The 17,557-nt window shown below is 33.6% G+C and overlaps 1 protein-coding gene across 3 annotated transcripts; it reads right to left on the bottom strand.

Annotated features, from left to right (window-relative positions):
* Nucleotides 1-7,291: 7,291 nt before the first annotated feature.
* Nucleotides 7,292-15,178, bottom strand: LOC147395887 (sugar transporter ERD6-like 5). 3 transcript variants are annotated; one of them, XM_086450672.1, is made up of 18 exons: nt 14,904-15,178; nt 13,355-13,417; nt 11,878-11,967; nt 11,682-11,741; nt 11,480-11,545; nt 11,298-11,363; nt 10,571-10,646; nt 9,911-9,975; nt 9,745-9,837; nt 9,591-9,671; nt 9,417-9,501; nt 9,297-9,343; nt 9,148-9,210; nt 9,006-9,065; nt 8,530-8,583; nt 7,821-7,880; nt 7,614-7,728; nt 7,292-7,533 (listed from the first exon to the last, which is right to left on the bottom strand). In XM_086450672.1, the coding sequence occupies exons 1-18, from the start codon at nt 15,024-15,026 to the stop codon at nt 7,400-7,402; spliced, it is 1,401 nt and encodes a 466-aa protein (XP_086306798.1). In that variant the 5' UTR covers nt 15,027-15,178; the 3' UTR covers nt 7,292-7,399. The 3 variants fall into 3 exon arrangements, with proteins under 3 accessions (XP_086306798.1, XP_086306800.1, XP_086306799.1); XM_086450674.1 differs by having other exon boundaries at nt 11,880-11,924; nt 14,904-14,957; XM_086450673.1 differs by lacking the exon at nt 14,904-15,178 and having other exon boundaries at nt 11,880-11,967; nt 13,355-13,371.
* Nucleotides 15,179-17,557: the final 2,379 nt, after the last annotated feature.

Genomic DNA, 17,557 nt, shown 5'->3' on the forward strand with positions numbered 1-17,557 from the left:
AATCACACATACCTAACTTGAAAAGATAAAAATACCAAATAGGTTCATTTGATGACCTTCTATCGATTTCATTCATAAAAAATGTGCAATGTATTTCTAATGGATTCGACTAGTTGCACATCACCCATTACCAATTGCACTTCATCACTTAAAAATTCATTTTTACACTCCATTTGAATGATTACACTCCAAAATTTATTAAAAATATTGCATTTTTTTTTTCTTATTCTTCAACCATATTCATAGAAGTTTTTTTTGGTTCTGTAATTTTTACAAAGAATACTTGATCATTTCTAAATCATGTTTATAAAATTGCACGTTTTGAAATATTTTAAAAGAAATGCTTTTGTTACTAAAGGGCATTCGAGTGAAATCAATCATGAGAAAATAGAGCACAAAGCAATAGGAATTAGTTATGTATTGAAGTGTAATTAGGAGGTTAAATAAGTGGTTATTAAAAAAAACAAAAAAAAAAAATAAAGAATGTTTTTTAAAGTTGGTGTGCAACTAATTGATCCCATTTCTAATTGGTTATACATAGACTTGACAAGAAGTCACTAAATAGACTTTTTTTTTTATTTCTTCTTTTTATTATTATTATTATTATTACGCAGGATGTCTTTTTAGAGAGTTGGGGAACAATGAGTGTTTGCCCCATCTATAAGTCCTTAATTTTTTTTCTCTAAAATTAGTTGTCTTCAATCCTAAGGTAAAGTTTTTCAATCTTAATCTTAAACCTTCTTAAGATTTTATTTTCTTCAATCTTCGTAAACAAAATATTATATAGAAAAGTATAAGAATAAATTTTTTTTGTTAGAAAATTTGAGTATTTCTACAAGACATTAAAGACCATGAATCGAAAATAAGATTAAGTTAAGTAAAATGATTTACTTTAGAGATTAACAACTTGAAGATAATTTAATTATACGATTGTCTTTAAACTTTAAAATTCATTTTTATTCAACCATCAAACCTCTAGAACATAGTAGGATTTTTGAAAGGGGATTGGTTTTTCATTTAAAAAAATTCAAAATGTTTTCTACTCCACATTGAGCACACAAAGGATTAAAGATAAGGTTGACCATGCTAATAATAGGTTAACCTGAGATTTACATCTTGAAGTTGACTAGTTTTGACTTAAGTGTCAACTTGAAGGAGAAAAGGGTACTTAAGTCATTTTATATTGGTCTCAATTACTAAACCTGGGTTAAAGGGTGCATGTCATTAGTTTGAAAACACAAGGGTATCTCATAGATTAAACAAAAATGGGGACGCGTATCTTTTCTCGAGGCTTTCCACCGACCTTCTCACTTCCTTCCACGTAAGTATAGATAAGTTAGAGTCAGACAAGTGGGTGACTTTGACGAGGCCCTCTTCCATCGTTGTGGACCCCACCAATTAATGAAAGCGATAATATAATGTCGGGGAGGACGATATTATGGTGTGGTTGTTGTCCTACGGTCAGATATGTGTGGTTGTTTGTCGCGGAATTGACCTAGAGACTGACGTTGACTGTTAGCCTTTCTTAACATCGTTAGTTCTTTTAGTCATCCATTGCCAATTGCACTCCACCACTTAAAAATTCTCCTTTACACTCCATTTGAATGATTATACCCTAAAAAATAGTTAAAAAATATTGCACTCATTTTTTTTATTATCATATAATTTTGTTTTTCTTCATCAACTTTACCCAAAGAAATTAGTGCTAGTTAAGTAATTTTTATAAAAAAAAATATATATTTTTTTTTTTGTTTTAAAACCGTTTTTAGAAAATTACGTTCGCTTGAAATACACATATTCATATTAAATTCTAAATATGAATTAGAAAATCAATCCCTTAATTAAATTAGAGTCAAAGATAACAAGATCAAAGTAAAACACGTAAAAAGAATACAAAATTACAAGTTAAAATAAAACTTAAACACTAAAAAATTAGGTATTGGAGTGCAAGTAATAGATTAAGATAGAAGTCATTAAAATATCAAAAAATAAATAAAAATCTAAGATTGGTGTGCAACTAGTTGGTCCCATAATATAAACATTTTCCTTACTTAATAAAGATTTTAAACCTTACTAAAAGTCGTTTTCCTCAAAAAGTTTACCACATTAACCATCCAACCCCACATTACATTAAATTTCATTAAAATACTAAGATTCAAAAAAAAAAAAAAAAAACAATCAAAATGCAATATTTTTTGGTTTGATTCAAGGTTTTGAAAATGATCGACTACTGAACTTTCACCTAACTCCAAAATTTAAAATAAAAATTCAACGGTGAATTTTTTATTTTCTTTTTTCTTTTTCAAGATTTATAAAATTTTCTACTCGATCATGTTTTTTAATGTCACAAGGTGAGTCCATGGACCCTTAGTAAGGTTGAAATCCTTGCTAACTTAGTAAAGCTAGTCAAACTCTTAATATAACTATGGATTACTAGGCGGGTTAACTTTATATCTTCCCCCATTTGTCTCTTGGCATTGGCCAAAGTTATTTTCAAAGGTCGACCCTACCTATGACTAAAAAAATGGTTTTTTTTTTTTTTTTTTCTTTCTAATTTTTGCCTCCTCAAAATCAGAAATGAGGATTCCCTGTCTCATCTCGTATTTATTATATAAAATTGGGGATTTTAGCTTGACTAACAAAAAGGCCTAAATGTCCTTTAAAAGATTTTTTCTTTCTTTGTTTTAAGAGTTGTAACTATCTTTATTTGACATTAAAAAAAGATGGAGTATTTTTGTTGCTTTTTTAACTTTTCATATAAGGGGTTTTACATTATTTTCTCTCCTGAATTTTGATTTTAGTACCATCTTTTTAGAAAGAATCATAGTTGTTTTCTTTGTTGAAGTCTCAAGAAAAACTGTCGAAGTAAAGAGAGGTGTTATTGGCACCCCAACTTTTACTTATTACATCCCACTTAAAAATAAAGAAAATAACTGAACGATTGAGAATAAGTAAAAGTTGGGGTGTCATTAATAACTATCTCAAATTTTTTTTGTTAGATTTCTATTTTTGTGGGTTTAAGATTTTTATGTGCATATCGTAATTGTAAATAACTACTTAAATTATTTGAACGAGTGTTATAATATTTTGTAACATTGAGATTTTAATTTAAGTCAAACCTTTGTAATGTTTGAAGAATCTATTTTAATCTTTAATCGGGACTGAGAAACAATTTAAGAAATTATGGTGTAATATTCTCTCAAGAAAAATCATCGATGGCTCTGTACATTGAAGGAATAAAATAATGCTCATGATTTCAGTAGGAAACAAATTTAATAGATAGGTTTTGAGTATTTTAGCATTATTACTATTATTGGTTTTTTTAAAAGAAATAATCATCGTAATTGCTATTGAATCGTAACAATTGCTATAATAACTATAGTAGCTATTGTGATATTGTGAATAATTTATTTATATTCGAATCTTTGATTTATGCTTATCTCGAAGTGATATATATATATATATATATAGATGATTAAAAAATTAAATAAACTTTACCCCATCTCTAAAATATTATTATATCCAATTTTGATTAAAATATGAAGGTGATTATGTAAATTAATTAATTAATCAAACACAGCTGGTGCCTGATACTAAATCTTGCTTTAACAATGACCACTATCCACAAAATCTATTAAACAATTGTTGAGGAGACCCAGCAATTCATGAACCACTTTTTTGGGCTCAACGGTTTGGTATACCAGTATATCTTGACCCGACCCGACCTGATTTATTAATCAAGGCAAAAGATAAAGCTTGAAACAAAATTAATTGGTACAGATCTGTTGAGTAATTCGGGTACCCATTGACACCATTACTTGATTTTGGCCTTGTGAATCTCATTATTTTGCCAAATCTGTAACTTACTTTTATGCAAAATTTTCCTTTTGAAGCTTTTCATGATTGCCCACTTACATTATTTCTTTGAATTATATAAGAAATCCCACTTAGAGATTTTTTTTTCTTTTAATAATTGTACTTGAAAGGCATGATAATATAAAATATATTTTTATTAAAAAAAAAGGCATATTGGTCCTCTCCTTTTATAGTATTTTAGACTCATGGTTCCTTGCTTCTAAGTCATGTTGCTTGAGATGATAAAATGTTCTTCTCTAACTTATATACTCCCAAAAAGTGAAACAAAAAGAGAAATCATTTTTCTCTAAGTATAACATTGGGTATCTCATGATGTATGTCGCAAATCACGATTATTTTTTATTTTTTTTACTAACTGAGTGTTCGAGCCAGCTTGTGCGCACCACGACTAATCTCGGGGAGGACTATCACAGTAACCCACCGCCATGGTCCTCCAGTTAAATCATGAGAAAAATCCGAGAAAGGAATCGAACCCGAAATGACGACTATTTGATTTAATACATTTATTAATTTTGTATCTTAATTCTACTCCCTCGATCAAATCATGATTTGAATTAGTGTAAAATTAAGAATACAAGAAGAAGAAGAAAAAAAAAAAAGCAAATAAATGAGATAAGAATATTTATTTATCTAATTTTCTCCAATGTTTGTAATTTGTTCTCCATCACTTCATTATATATAGGTTCTAGGGTGCATCTATTGTTATAGGATTTAGTTAAATTTTCTTCTTGATTATTTATATATGATATTTAATAATCTAATTGATTTGTTTTCGTTATGTACTTATTTAATTTTTGTCATAGTCCTTATTATTAAGTTTCCACCGAAGAATTCACATGAGTTTCTCTTAAAGTCTTGATTTTCTAACACCCCCTTTGACACACGCCCCCATACCCTGCTAACCATAGATTTTTTTCCTGAGGATACACAATTGTACATCCCCATAAATATGTGTAATTTTGTATCCCGAGAAAATAATCTATGATTCTAGCACATGCCACGTTAGAGGGTGTGTGGGGCGTGAGTCAGAGGGAGGTTGTCAAAAAAATCATTGTTCTTTCTCTTTACTCATTTTTTAGGCGAGTCTTATCGTGTAAATTGAACTTGGGATCTCAAGTCATGTTTATCTTATAATTATATTATATATGAATCTCAAATTAATACTTATGAAAGTTGATATGTGGCCAACCAAGAAAAATAATTAACACATATCTCTAAGACCATCTGATGGTCTGAAAATTACTTTAATGGATAATAATATAATTTCCCTTCATTTATTTTAAAAATATTAAAGAAATTGGTTGGTATTGTTTTGTTGGTCCACTTTATTATTCCACAAAGTAAAAGTTCTGTTTATTCCCACTAAGAAAAAGACAATAAAAGAGAAAGAGAGATGTCTTGGGAGGGGAACACTGTGGGATTGATTGGGAAGGAAGCAATAATGGTGTAATGTCTTTTTATGCCTTTTAATTTTATGCGAGGAGGGCTGTGGGGAAATCAACTTATTAAAGAATTATAAAAGCTGGAGATTCTGTAGAATCGAAAAATCTTTTTTATGTGTTGGGGACATTTCATGTTCTCCTCTCAATTTCACTATTATCCATTTTATTTAATTCTGATATATTGAGTTTTTATTAAGTGTGGTCTTAGTTACAAATCCAAAAAGTATTAATTTAATCTAAGCCATCCAAGCTATGGACCATTTGTGGTGTGTAAACATCCAGTTAATATAACCATTGTTTTACCGTTGGCATAGAACCATAGATCTTTTTCATCGGGATTCAAAGGAAAAATATGTGTGGTTCTGTACGCTTGCCATGTCATCTGTGTACTAAAATCGTGTGCATTTATCATTATTCTACAGAGAATTATAATCCATAAGATAATTCTCTTGTTTGTCTACGTGAGACTAAAATTTTAGATAAGAAAATAAGTTTAAAATTGATTGAATAATCTACCTAAATTAATGACCCACTTACTTTTTGAAATTTTTATCAAACCCATTTTTTATATGAGTTGTGATTTTCCGACTCCCCCCATCCCCCCGTCCCCTCTTCTGATACTCTCCTGATGTGACATGTGTTAAACCCTAAAATTTTCCTTGGGATACACCACTACGCATCACCATAGATATATGCAATTGTGTATTATGAGGGAAAAAAATATGGTTTTAGCACATGCCACGTCAAAAGAGTATGGGGGGAGTCAGAAAATCATTATTCATTTTATATTTATTTATTTTTAATCGGAACAGGCTCTTACTCTCTGATACTCTCCTGATGTGGCATATGTTAAATCATAGATTTTCCTCGGGATACACCACCACACATCGTCATAGATATATGCAATTGTGTATTCTGAGGAAAAAAAATATATGATTCTAACACATTTCCTTATTTTTAACCTCACCAAGTATAATTCTGGTTTTTCTTCATAATTTTGTAAGAAAAAATGATCTTTAAGTTCAGTTTTAGACTATGGTTAAGAAGGTAAAATCGCAAATGTGACCATGTAACAGGAACCATTTTGGTAAAAATAAATCATAATTTTGGTTTCATGCATGACCGTTTTGGTAGTTTCTCCACGTAGACATAAGTCACATAACCTCAACGATTTCGTGAAGGAAAATGCTGAAATGACACAAACGGAGACACAAAGGCGATAATAATTATTTGGTGGCGCATACATAACCATAGATACTTTTTAATTGTATCTCGTGGAAAAGCATCTACGGTAATGTATGTGACACCACATCATTTTTTTGTGTCACCCTATCACAACCCTTTGGTGAATATTTGGAACCCACCTTTTCAAGACTAACACATGCCTTTGACCTCAGTCTTCCTTGATAAACAAATGGGGAAATGACATAAATGTCCTCATCTTCCACCACTAAACCAAAAACCCTTGATTTTTCTTTGCAAAATCAGCCATCCGCGATGTCTTTGAAAAACTATTTTACACCCATCTTCAGCCTTATTATTTAATTCAACCTCGAAACCTTGCAAGACAGGATTTTCAGGGACGTAGAAGATGATGGAATTTTGGGGGAAAAAAATCAAGAGTTTTTTACAAATGGTTAAGATGAGATTGAAATGACAGAATCAAGATAAGGTTGAATGGTTTAAAATTAATGGTTGACAAAAATTTTGGACAAAAATCAAGGAGTGTTTTTTTTTTTTTTTTTGCTATAAGTTGAAAATGAGGTCATTTAGGTCACTTTATATTGGTTTATTAGAGAAGACTAAGGTTAAACCTTTTATAATAAAATCTTTAACAGTCCATAATTAACATACCCTTTTAAAAATTAAAGAAGCTAGTTTAAAGTGAAAAAAGCTACCACATATATATATATTTTTTAAAATCCACAACTACAACGCCGACAACAATAAAACCTTATTCCAAAGATTTGGGGTTAGCTAAATGAATCTTGTTTATCCATTTTATTCATTATGAAGTCAAGTCTTCTATAGAGATTTTTAAAATTTCACTAATAAATGTATATCAGCCCAACATATAAAAATCAACATTTTGCAGAGGTGAACGAATTCATCGAAGCTTGTATTTCTTCCAGAGTTCTTCCCTTAGTTTCTGGTACCAGCTTTGCTACGAATAGAACAGTAACGCCACAAATACTCGAGAACATAAAGAAGGTAGCTGAAGGAGAAAGATACAAACCAAAAAATTAAAAATCTAAAACGAAAAGTGTCACGAGTTCTAAGTGATTGGAATATTACCTGCTGAGCTCCATTTCACTAAAAAGTTGAAAGAGTAGGATATAATCCAAGAACCCAACCAGTTCACCAATGTCACAAGGCTTCCTGCTGATCCCTTCATGTTTATAGGGAAGATCTGAAATGGGAACCCGAACCCGATTTTTAGATTGAAATTTAATTAACATGGTTAAGTAGATAACATCATTTACTTCCAAAGATACAACTTACCTCAGACATTATAACCCATGGTATCCCACCCATGCCTAATGAGAAAGATCCCGTGTACACCTAACCTCACAAACAAACAAACAAAGTATAGCGAGATTTATAGTGGTTCGACAGAGCTTAAGATCAATGTAGAGATGAGAACGATTCCCTATGTTGATAAAGAGATTATAGACTGAAATTCTCACGCCACCTCTCTCAAACCTCCCAAACCCTAATTTTCGTATTTGACTTCATTCTAGGGGAATGCCAACCTCCAATGCTTCATGCGGACGTTAGCATTATTTTCAAAGGTGGTACATCTACAATGATATTTTTGTAAAAGTATGTTTTTATTGCAATGACAAACTTTTATTGCAAAAGGACCAAAATACCCATACTCGTCGCACTATAAGACAAAATAAGATATTTAGAGTAATTTCGGTGTCAGAAAGTTGTGGAAGATGCTAATGTTCCCATGAAGCATAGGACATTAACACTCCCCAAAGTATACGTAGGGGACAAGCAATCTATAAATGCTTGGAGCATGGGAACCGGTCTATTGTTAACTAGACTTGACACTGTTGAGTCGTGTCCTCATTGACTCAGGTTTTGAATTGGTGACGTTGAGCTCCAAAAATAAGTTTGTGTATCCCAACAAAAATAATCACAGGGGATGACTCTGTGTCACTAATCAATCGAAAAGAAAGGAGTCAAGGATATTCTTAATTACCAGGATGCCAATGAGGGCCAATATGGGAATCAGATTCTTCCACCATTGATGATCCTGCCTCATGGAAAGGTGTTATTGTTCCAGAAACAAAAAACAAAAACATCCAACATTTACATGTAAATATAGAGAAACTGATTGTTATATAAAGCTTACCTAACTATGCCAACTTTTTATTATAACATACCAATGCTAAAATTAAATCGGTTTCAAGGATATGCACTACGTGAAAACTGGAAAAAATTTCATCATTAACTCAACATGACCCATTCATTATCTCTTAGTCATGATTTCTCTGCCACTAGAAAACCAAGGAAAGAGCAAGAGAGGAGGAAAGCTATGAAGGGAGGGGGAAAGTACAGAGATGTAGATATAAGGGGAGAATTCGTTAATTGGTGTATTATTATAAAAAGTTGGTGTGCCAATATAGTCTATTTCCATATCTATACAAAAGATATTTAAACTTATATAAGAGAAACCTGCAAGAGAAATGACACTCCTACTAGGAAGCAACCCAAACATGTTCCAGCTGCAGAAACCTGGAATCCATAGTAGTTCAGTATGAGCTTCTCTAATAACAATAACAAACGTTTTAGAAAAGATTCCAATTAGCCTCCCTACCATTAGAAGCGGTCTTCTCCCAGATTTTTCCATTAAGAGTACACCTAACATAGTCATAGGAATCTGCAAAAGTATATCTAACATATGTTATGAACACATGTCGATAATTTATAATTCTATATCTGAGTTATGTTCACATAGACAAGGACCTGAACTGCAACCATTGCTATTGTACCAAAACTACCAGAGGAGAAACCTGAAAAACGGCATAGAGATTTTGATCTATATGTGTTAATAATTTGAAGGATTATTTGTCGAACATTTATTACCCGCCGACACAAATATTTCGCTCGCATAAAATGCGACCCCATTGACTCCACCGAATTGTTGTAGAACCATTAGTCCTACTCCAACCTATATGAAGTTCGAACGGTCCATAGAAAATCAGAAACGTCAAGTAAAGCTAAAAAAGACCATAATTACGATTGAAATGGGAGGCTTACAATGAGGGAATGAGCATATGCCCTCTGAAACAAGTCTAGTATTCGGGCTTGTGGAAGGCATTGAAGAGCTTCCGTGTAATCCTATACAACAATGAGGGTCTATTTTAGATCTCTATAAATCTTTCCAAATCATACACATATGGAGCTAACATACATTGATCTCGGCAGCTTCTTCAGAAATATTGGCATGTTTTCCCCGAAGACGCTGTAATGCGGCTTCAAACTCTTTCCCTCTACCAGCTTTTGCCTACGATACAATTTATACTCATCATTTGTGCCTTTTAAAATTCAATTTTAAGTTGGTGAGACATCTGACTTACCAGCCATCTAGGAGACTCTGGAACGAAAATGAGGCCTATAAGCTGTACTAGACATGGAATTGTTCCTGTAGAGGAAATCAAGTTACATTTGAATGAAAAATGTAATATTGATCAATTTATCGTTCAATTGAGAAAAATCTAAATCTAAGGTCAGGTTCAGTGGAACGTAATGGTAGCCTATCGAAGGTATGATGGTAGTGTAGACTGTAGAGCAATGCAGGAAATTCAGAAACCCGCCTTTTGATGGATAGTTACATTAATCATAAGATGACATTATGATTTTGTTGGTTATATCTTCTATTCTTGTATGTGGAGGGTTGTCGTGGATTCAACCCGAATCTTTTGAGATCCGTTAATGACCCGCATGACCCGTTTAATCTCTTTGTAACCCTAAGTATATAAAGGGTAAGAGATGGAACCCTAAAAGGGGAGAGAGATATACGAGAGACAGAGAGAAATTGTAACCGTGTTCTTCTTTGGTTAATATAGTGAAATCGCCGTTTTCGCCCGTGGACGTAGGTCGATTCTTTGACCGAACCACGTATATTTTGTGTCGTGTGAGATTCTTGTGTTCTTGCTTGATTTATATTTCGGATCATAGGGTTTAGTCTAACAGATTAGAATATCAAGAAAACAAAAAGAAAAAAAAATAAACTATACCAATTAATGCCAGGGTGCGCCAAGTGACAACTGTACCGAACAGGTAGGTAAGGGATACTCCACAACATATCATTAACTGCAGAAATAAATCGGAAGTAATAAGCAGAGATGTGAGCGTTTTTGCTAACTTGGATCTATCATACATTAGATAGAGAGATCAAGGAAGATATTTCCCAAAAATTAGAGCTTGATCATTAAAGTCTAGGTGCGTTACTTGAGAGCTATGTGACCCATGCATCTCAACCAAACCAAAAGGAAAAAAAAAAAAATTATAAGACCGCCTATGTTTTATGGAGTAAAATGTTAGGTGATCAAAAGGCAACTTATTAATATATTAAGCTTAGCAAAGATGAGGATGTTGAGATGGACGAGTGCAAGAACTAAAAAAAAGAAAGATAACAGAAATAGATACATTTGTGAAAACGTAGGAGTAATCTTAATAGGTGGTGAACTAAGAGAAAATTGATTGAAAAGGTTATGTGCAACGATAATTGATTAGAGCTTTAATAGTAGGAACCAGAAAGTTGAAGGTTCTAAGAGAGCAAGAGAAAGACCCAAAAGAAAGTATGACAGCGGATATGAACACGACACATACACACCCATAATAATAAAAGACAATGTTCTTTGACTGATGCCAAATGTTTGGGATAAGTCTTTGACGATGATGAAACACACATATAATGGAATTATCTTTTAAAACCAATTTCTTAGTGTGGTGTTACCTCACCTGATTAACTGTCGTAAATGCTCCTCTAAGATTCTTGGGTGTTATTTCTGCTATAAATACAGGAACCTGTGGAAACATTCAATGGGTTATTTTCTTTCAGTAAAATGAACATATAATCAAGAATATTTTCCCATTGCATGAACACAATTCTTGCATGCAAAAGATGTGCTAAGTGAACTTACCACATAAGAGAGGAGTCCAATTCCGTATCCCAGAGACAATCTTCCAAGATCAAGCCACAAAGCGCGCTTTAATATTTACATTTTGGACATTTAGAACAAAAGCATAACCCAATTAATAAAGATTATATATTTTGTTCATTCTAAAAGATAAATCACTTCGACTTATTATCGACCCAAATCTATTCTCATCCAGATTACAAACCTTTGAGAAGAATATTGCAAGCCATCCTGTAATGCAGAAAAGGTCTGAGACCCACATGGCCTGTTTGCCAATATCACAAATTTTTTTCCCAAAAAGAAAAGAGAGAGGAATAAAAAAGAAATAGTTGGTAAGTTGAGTTGAGCTACAATTCTGAACTAGGCTTAGAGGTGGATGAAGAACAAAAATAAAAACTTACACCTCTCCGACCAACGATATCGGTGATCCGCCCACTCAGTATGGCACCTAACATTGCTCCAATTGTAAGTATCGAGCCGAAAACAGAGTACTGCAGACAGAAATTTAGAAATTGAAGTAGATGAGATGAAGTAGAAAATGACGAGATTGTATATGGTGAAATTCATAAAGAAATCAAACTCTAAAACAAGAAACTCACTATGCCAAAGACCAGCTCAAATGCAAGAGTACAACAATAACAACAAAGCCTTATCCCAAAGATTAAGGGCCGGCAAAACCAACCTTGTTCCTTGATTCCACCATGTTCAAAGTCAAGTATTTTGTTATCGAGAGTGAGTTCATATCCACTTTAACTATCTCCATCCACATTCTTTTGGGTCTTCCTCACGCTCTTTTTGTATTTAGTAATGTTGAATATTTGATGGTGAGGGCTGGTGTTAACTATATGGGTAATTTCGTCGGTCTCCCATGTTAACCAAACAACTATACTCCAAAAGACCGATCTATTGGAGAGGGAGAAAACTATGAATATAAGAGGGTCATAGGGCTTAAATGGGGTATGACACACCTGAGAGTGGAGGAAAATATATACTCAACACTCCCACTCACCCATAAGGGTGGAAAGAATCGAACCCATGACCTACTCAAACCTAGTGCTCTGATACCATGTTAATCAACCAACTACTCCAAAAGACCGATCTATTGAAGAGGGGGGAGAATTATGAATATAAGAGGGTCATGGGGCATAAGTGGGGTATGACACACCCGAGAGTGGAGGAAAATATATAATCAATATCCCAAGTTTTCGTTTTTTGTTGTGTAAATGTCTTGTATTATGTTGGTGTTACGTAGAGTTGCAGGGGTTCGGTAGAGTTTTCTATTGTTTGGGGGTTTCTATTTTGGGGAGATAGATGTGTTTTAGCAACTCCTGTTTTTTAAATAAAGATCTCTAGAGCTGTAATACTTAAGAGAAAATAACGATTGTTCTTGATCTGATCCATGGACATAGGCACACTGCCAAACCACGTAAATCCTTGTGTTTTGAAAGATTGTGTCCTCTTTGCTATTTCGTTTTTTCTCATTTTCCCAAGATGTATCGGTTAGGTTATACCCTTGAAACTATGTAAATCATTACACAAATTTCTAAAACATCATCTTGCTTGCTTGGCAAAACAAGAAAAAAAGAAAGAAGGATGATGGTTTTTCTCTTTAGGAAGCATGTCCACTCCAAAATGGGACAGTATTGCAACAAGCCGACAACCCATCGCATAACTTCTCCATTGATTGTCGTTAAATCGAAGAGCTCCAGTTAACATGATTGGATCAGTGCGTATATCAAATGACAAGCTATTTCCCATGGCACTACTAAAATTATGACATAATACAACATAGAGCAAGAAAGATATCTACAAACTTACAAAAATGAGAGTATAAGTAAGATATGAAGATACATGATAAATGAAGAACTAAAAACATACTTCTGCCAAGGAAAGGCCAACGTCATTCATAATCCCAGATTGTGTAGGTGATGAAAAACCCACCTGCATGCCAATAACAAAACTTGCTGTAATCTACATATACAAACAATGTTTTGATCGGGAGAGAAAATCAAGACCGCCTCAAATGAAACATTCCAAGAGAATCAAAGAATTTCCTATACATTCAATGTTTCAAGGTATATGTTTCATTTGGAGTTCGAATATCTCGAATGAAACACACTCAAATGTACATTGCACACACACACACACACACACACACACACATAATGGGGTGTTTGGTTACTAAGTTCAAGGTCAGTGAAAAAAAAAAAGTTGTGGCAAGTCCATATGTAAGTTGTAGTTTGTCAACTACCAAATCTTTTGGAAGTAATTACCATGATTTTAGAACTTGTCAAAACTGGGATGATTCACCCTAGTCATCCCAAGTTCAAAAGGCAACTGGGCGAGATAATCAATACAAATCGTTCATGACAACGACTCCCTCCAAGATTCAAATTGAATATTTTGAAAATTCTGGCCAAGTTTGTAGAGTCAACAAGGTTTTAGGTTTTTTACATTAAATACCCAATGTTTATTGATTTTAAATGGAGTAGGGTTCCAGAACGGTGTACTGTACCTAACCAAGGTCAGGTAGCACCCCATTTATGCCACATGGCATATTTGGGGACCCATTTACAATATAGATATGTGGTCCATCCCTTGATGAACCTACGTACCAAAAATCATAGTGTTTGATAACTTGTATCTACTAGATCTAAGCTCTTGAAAACGAGTTTAAATCCAACAATTAGAAACCATTCTTAAGACAATGCTATTATCAATGGATGCACATCACCAATCAAACTGATATTTTGTGTGTAGATTCACAAAGGCATGGACCACATATCCATACGGCCAATGGGGGTCACCAAAAATGCCATGTGGCATAAAATGGGGTGCCACCTAACCTTGGTTAGGAACAGGACACTGTTCTGGATCTCTACTCTTTAAAGTGCGGGTGGATTGACTAACCTAAAGTGACTCATTAAATATGCGAAATACCGATCGCTAAACACGAAATCTAATGCTAGGCTTATAACACTTTAATCTATTTTAAAGTGTTGTCATCACTTTTCCCGATTATTGGATTTCATGTTTAAACGGTTGGGATTTTGAGTTTTTATGAGTCTCCTGTTTTTTCCTTTAAATGTTTGTTATACATATAAAGGCGTCTTTTTCAGCGACCAACTATTTGGCCAACACATTTTGTTCTCCATGGGCTGATTTTTAGGTGAGGATGATCTCTTCTCAAAAAATGGACCTAGGAGCGTTGCTATTAACACACCAACTTTTACTTATGACACACCAATCTATATGCACTAAATTTCAAAAGGGATTGGTGTGTTGTAAGTAAAAACTAATGTGCCAATAGAATTGATCAAAATAGTTAAAATTCCACCACTGAATTAATCAAATATTTGCAGATGCCTGAGGAAACAATTTTTTTTTATATTCCGGTAAAAGATTGATGGCTAGTGGAGAGACTTACAGCAGAGCCAAAGACGAAAGAGCCTGAAACAGCTACAAAGGTGCCCAGAATAACAACAGATATGGAGGAAGATTCAAGCAGAGGCCTCACTGTTTCTCCTTCTTCTATACTCTCTCCTTCCATTTTCTTGAATAAAGAGAAATTAATGACAAAGGAACGCGAAGTTTGAAGGAGAGAGAGAGAGAGAGTTTAGTTTTGTGTGTTAGTGTTGTTTTTTGTGGGGAAGACTGTCACACGAGGATGACAGCATCAAAGGGATAAGGCACTTATTTGTCTCGCACATTTGCCTTTTTCTCTTCACCATGCCTATCTGAGTCATATATATTATTGACTAATGCTGGAGTGACATAACGGGGGGACACATCTGACGTGGTGGCACGCACATAACCGTAGATGCTTTTTACTCGTATCTTACAAAAAAGCATCTACAGTTATATGCACGCCACCACATCAGATGTGTCCCACGGGTCATCCCAACTCGACTCTAGATTATTATTTAATGGTTTCAAGTCATCAACAACAATTTTATAATTTATTGTGATAGATTTTCTAGGTACACAATTTTGGAAAAAAATCCTGATAATCTGACTACCTTGCGTGTCACACTCAATTGACTCTCCTGTTGTGACAAATTCAAGAATCGTGCATCTGTACGTCTTGGGATATAAAACTACATTTTTGCATAAAAATGTGTACCTCGAGACATACAGATCTCTGTCTCCCCAACTTGTCACGTTAAGAGAGTTGATTAAGTGTGCCATGTGGGATAGTTAGATTATCATGACTCTTTTGAAAAAATTACTTACTTGTAGTAGGGGTGGTAATTATTAACACGATCCGTTAACATAAATTTAATAAGCTTCCGTTGAGCCTAATTCGTGATTGTAGTGACCCTTTTAACTCGATTATTAAACTGGTCGTGCCCAAGTTAAGAACATCAAGCCATTGACATAACCCAAATTTTTATATTAAATGAGCTATATATATCAGGTGGTGTGTGTTATCTATTATTTAACAGACCATGTGTTGGTGTGTTGGGTTGGGGTAAATTTTAGAATACCCTTAATTCAACACAACTTGATCCATTGCATCCTATAAGGTAGGGACTTCTTTCTAAATACTCCTAACTTTAGGGTTAGGGGTGGAGTCAGGATTTTCCTGTAGCGGGGTCAAACTATGATTAGTAGTATGGTGAAGATGAATGGTTTTAGGGAGAAATTAAGAGGTTTCTAGTTAGAAGTTGAAGAAAATGATATTTAGGTCATTTTCAATTAATATTTGAGAAGTCCTGGTCAAGAGGTAATGTCATCAACAAAAAATTGAAAAGGTGAGGGAGTGGGGACAAATGGGCATGTAATTAGTTGAAGATATAGGGGTGTCTCAAAGTTCTATGGGAACAAATGGGGCATGTTATTCATATTTTTAAATAAAAGTTTAGCCTCACGTTAAGGCTTTCCATCAAACAGACGGTTGAGATAATATAGATTTTCAAGAAAAATGTACCCCTAGAAAAAAAAAAATTGTATTGTTTCCCAGTCCATCAGTATTGATTTTTAAGAAATATTTGTTAGTCCTCTTATCTTAATTATTTGTTTGATGAAGAAGTTGGAATCTAGTGTTTTCAAAAATAATAAAATGAAAGTGATGCAATTGTCTATAGGCGGATTAGTGACTTATAATCCAAAACATTGGATGCATTTTTGGATATGTGGTTTGATTCGAATTATCCAACTAATTAAAAAACTATTCTAGTGAAGCTTATGAAACATTAATAAGATAGAGATAGGGGCAAAGCCTGGCTTTTCCTGTAGTGGTGTCAAACTATGGTTAGTTGTATAGTGAAGATAAATGATTTTAGGGAGAAATTAAGAGGTTTTTAGTCAAAAGTTGAAGAAAGTAATATTTAAGTCATTTCCAATTAATATTTGAGAAGTCCCGGTCAAGGGGCAATGTCATCAACAAAAAATTGAAAGGTGAAGGAGTGGGGACAAATGAGACATGTAATTAGTTGAAAATATATGGGTGTTTCAAAGTTCTGCGGGGGAAAAAATTGGAGGGAGGTGAGGGTGTGGGGGCAAATGGGGAGAGAGGTGAGGGAATGGGGCATTTAATTAGTTGAAAAATATAGGGGTGTCTCAAAGTTTTATGGGGGCAAAAATCGGAGGGAGGTGAGAGGTGAGGGAATAGGGATAAATGAAGCATGTAATTAATTGAAAATATAGGGGTGTCTCAAAGTTCTGTGGGGGCAATTGCCCCCACCAGCTCCTTACTAGCTCCTCCCTTGTTTAGGATGGTAACTTAATGATTCAATTATTAAAAAAATTCCTTCTAAATACCCACTCACTTTAAGATAGATTTTAAAGCAAACCAAATAGAAATTCTAAAGGACTTAAATACTCTTTCTAACATATTTTTTCTTACTTGAGCTTGTCAATGGTTGTATCAATTAATTTAAAAGATTAGATATGCGATCGCAAGTAATGAATAGAAAATGACATACTCGTAAAATCAAAGATTTAGATTTAACTTTCAATTCATTTTGACAATTTGTGACAATGAACAATGAATGAATATTTAGCCGTAATGTTTGATCTAAATATTATCAAATATCCATTTTGATAAAATAAAATATGTATTTCTACAAGATATATTTA

The sequence above is a fragment of the Akebia trifoliata genome, chromosome 8 (genome assembly GCF_017979445.1).
Source record: "Akebia trifoliata isolate Shusen 1 chromosome 8, ASM1797944v1, whole genome shotgun sequence".
NCBI classification, from domain to species: Eukaryota; Viridiplantae; Streptophyta; class Magnoliopsida; order Ranunculales; family Lardizabalaceae; genus Akebia; species Akebia trifoliata.

What these genes read in the sequence shown, in the direction of transcription:
- LOC147395887 (XM_086450672.1), bottom strand. Translation starts at nt 15,026, where the DNA reads ATGGAAGGAGAGAGTATAGAAGAAGGAGAAACAGTGAGGCCTCTGCTT. An exon ending in CATATGCTCATTCCCTCATT is followed by an intron (nt 9,502 to 9,590) that starts GTAAGCCTCCCA and finishes AACTTCATATAG; the next exon opens with GTTGGAGTAGGACTAATGGT. An exon ending in AGTGAAATGGAGCTCAGCAG is followed by an intron (nt 7,534 to 7,613) that starts GTAATATTCCAA and finishes TTTCTCCTTCAG; the next exon opens with CTACCTTCTTTATGTTCTCG.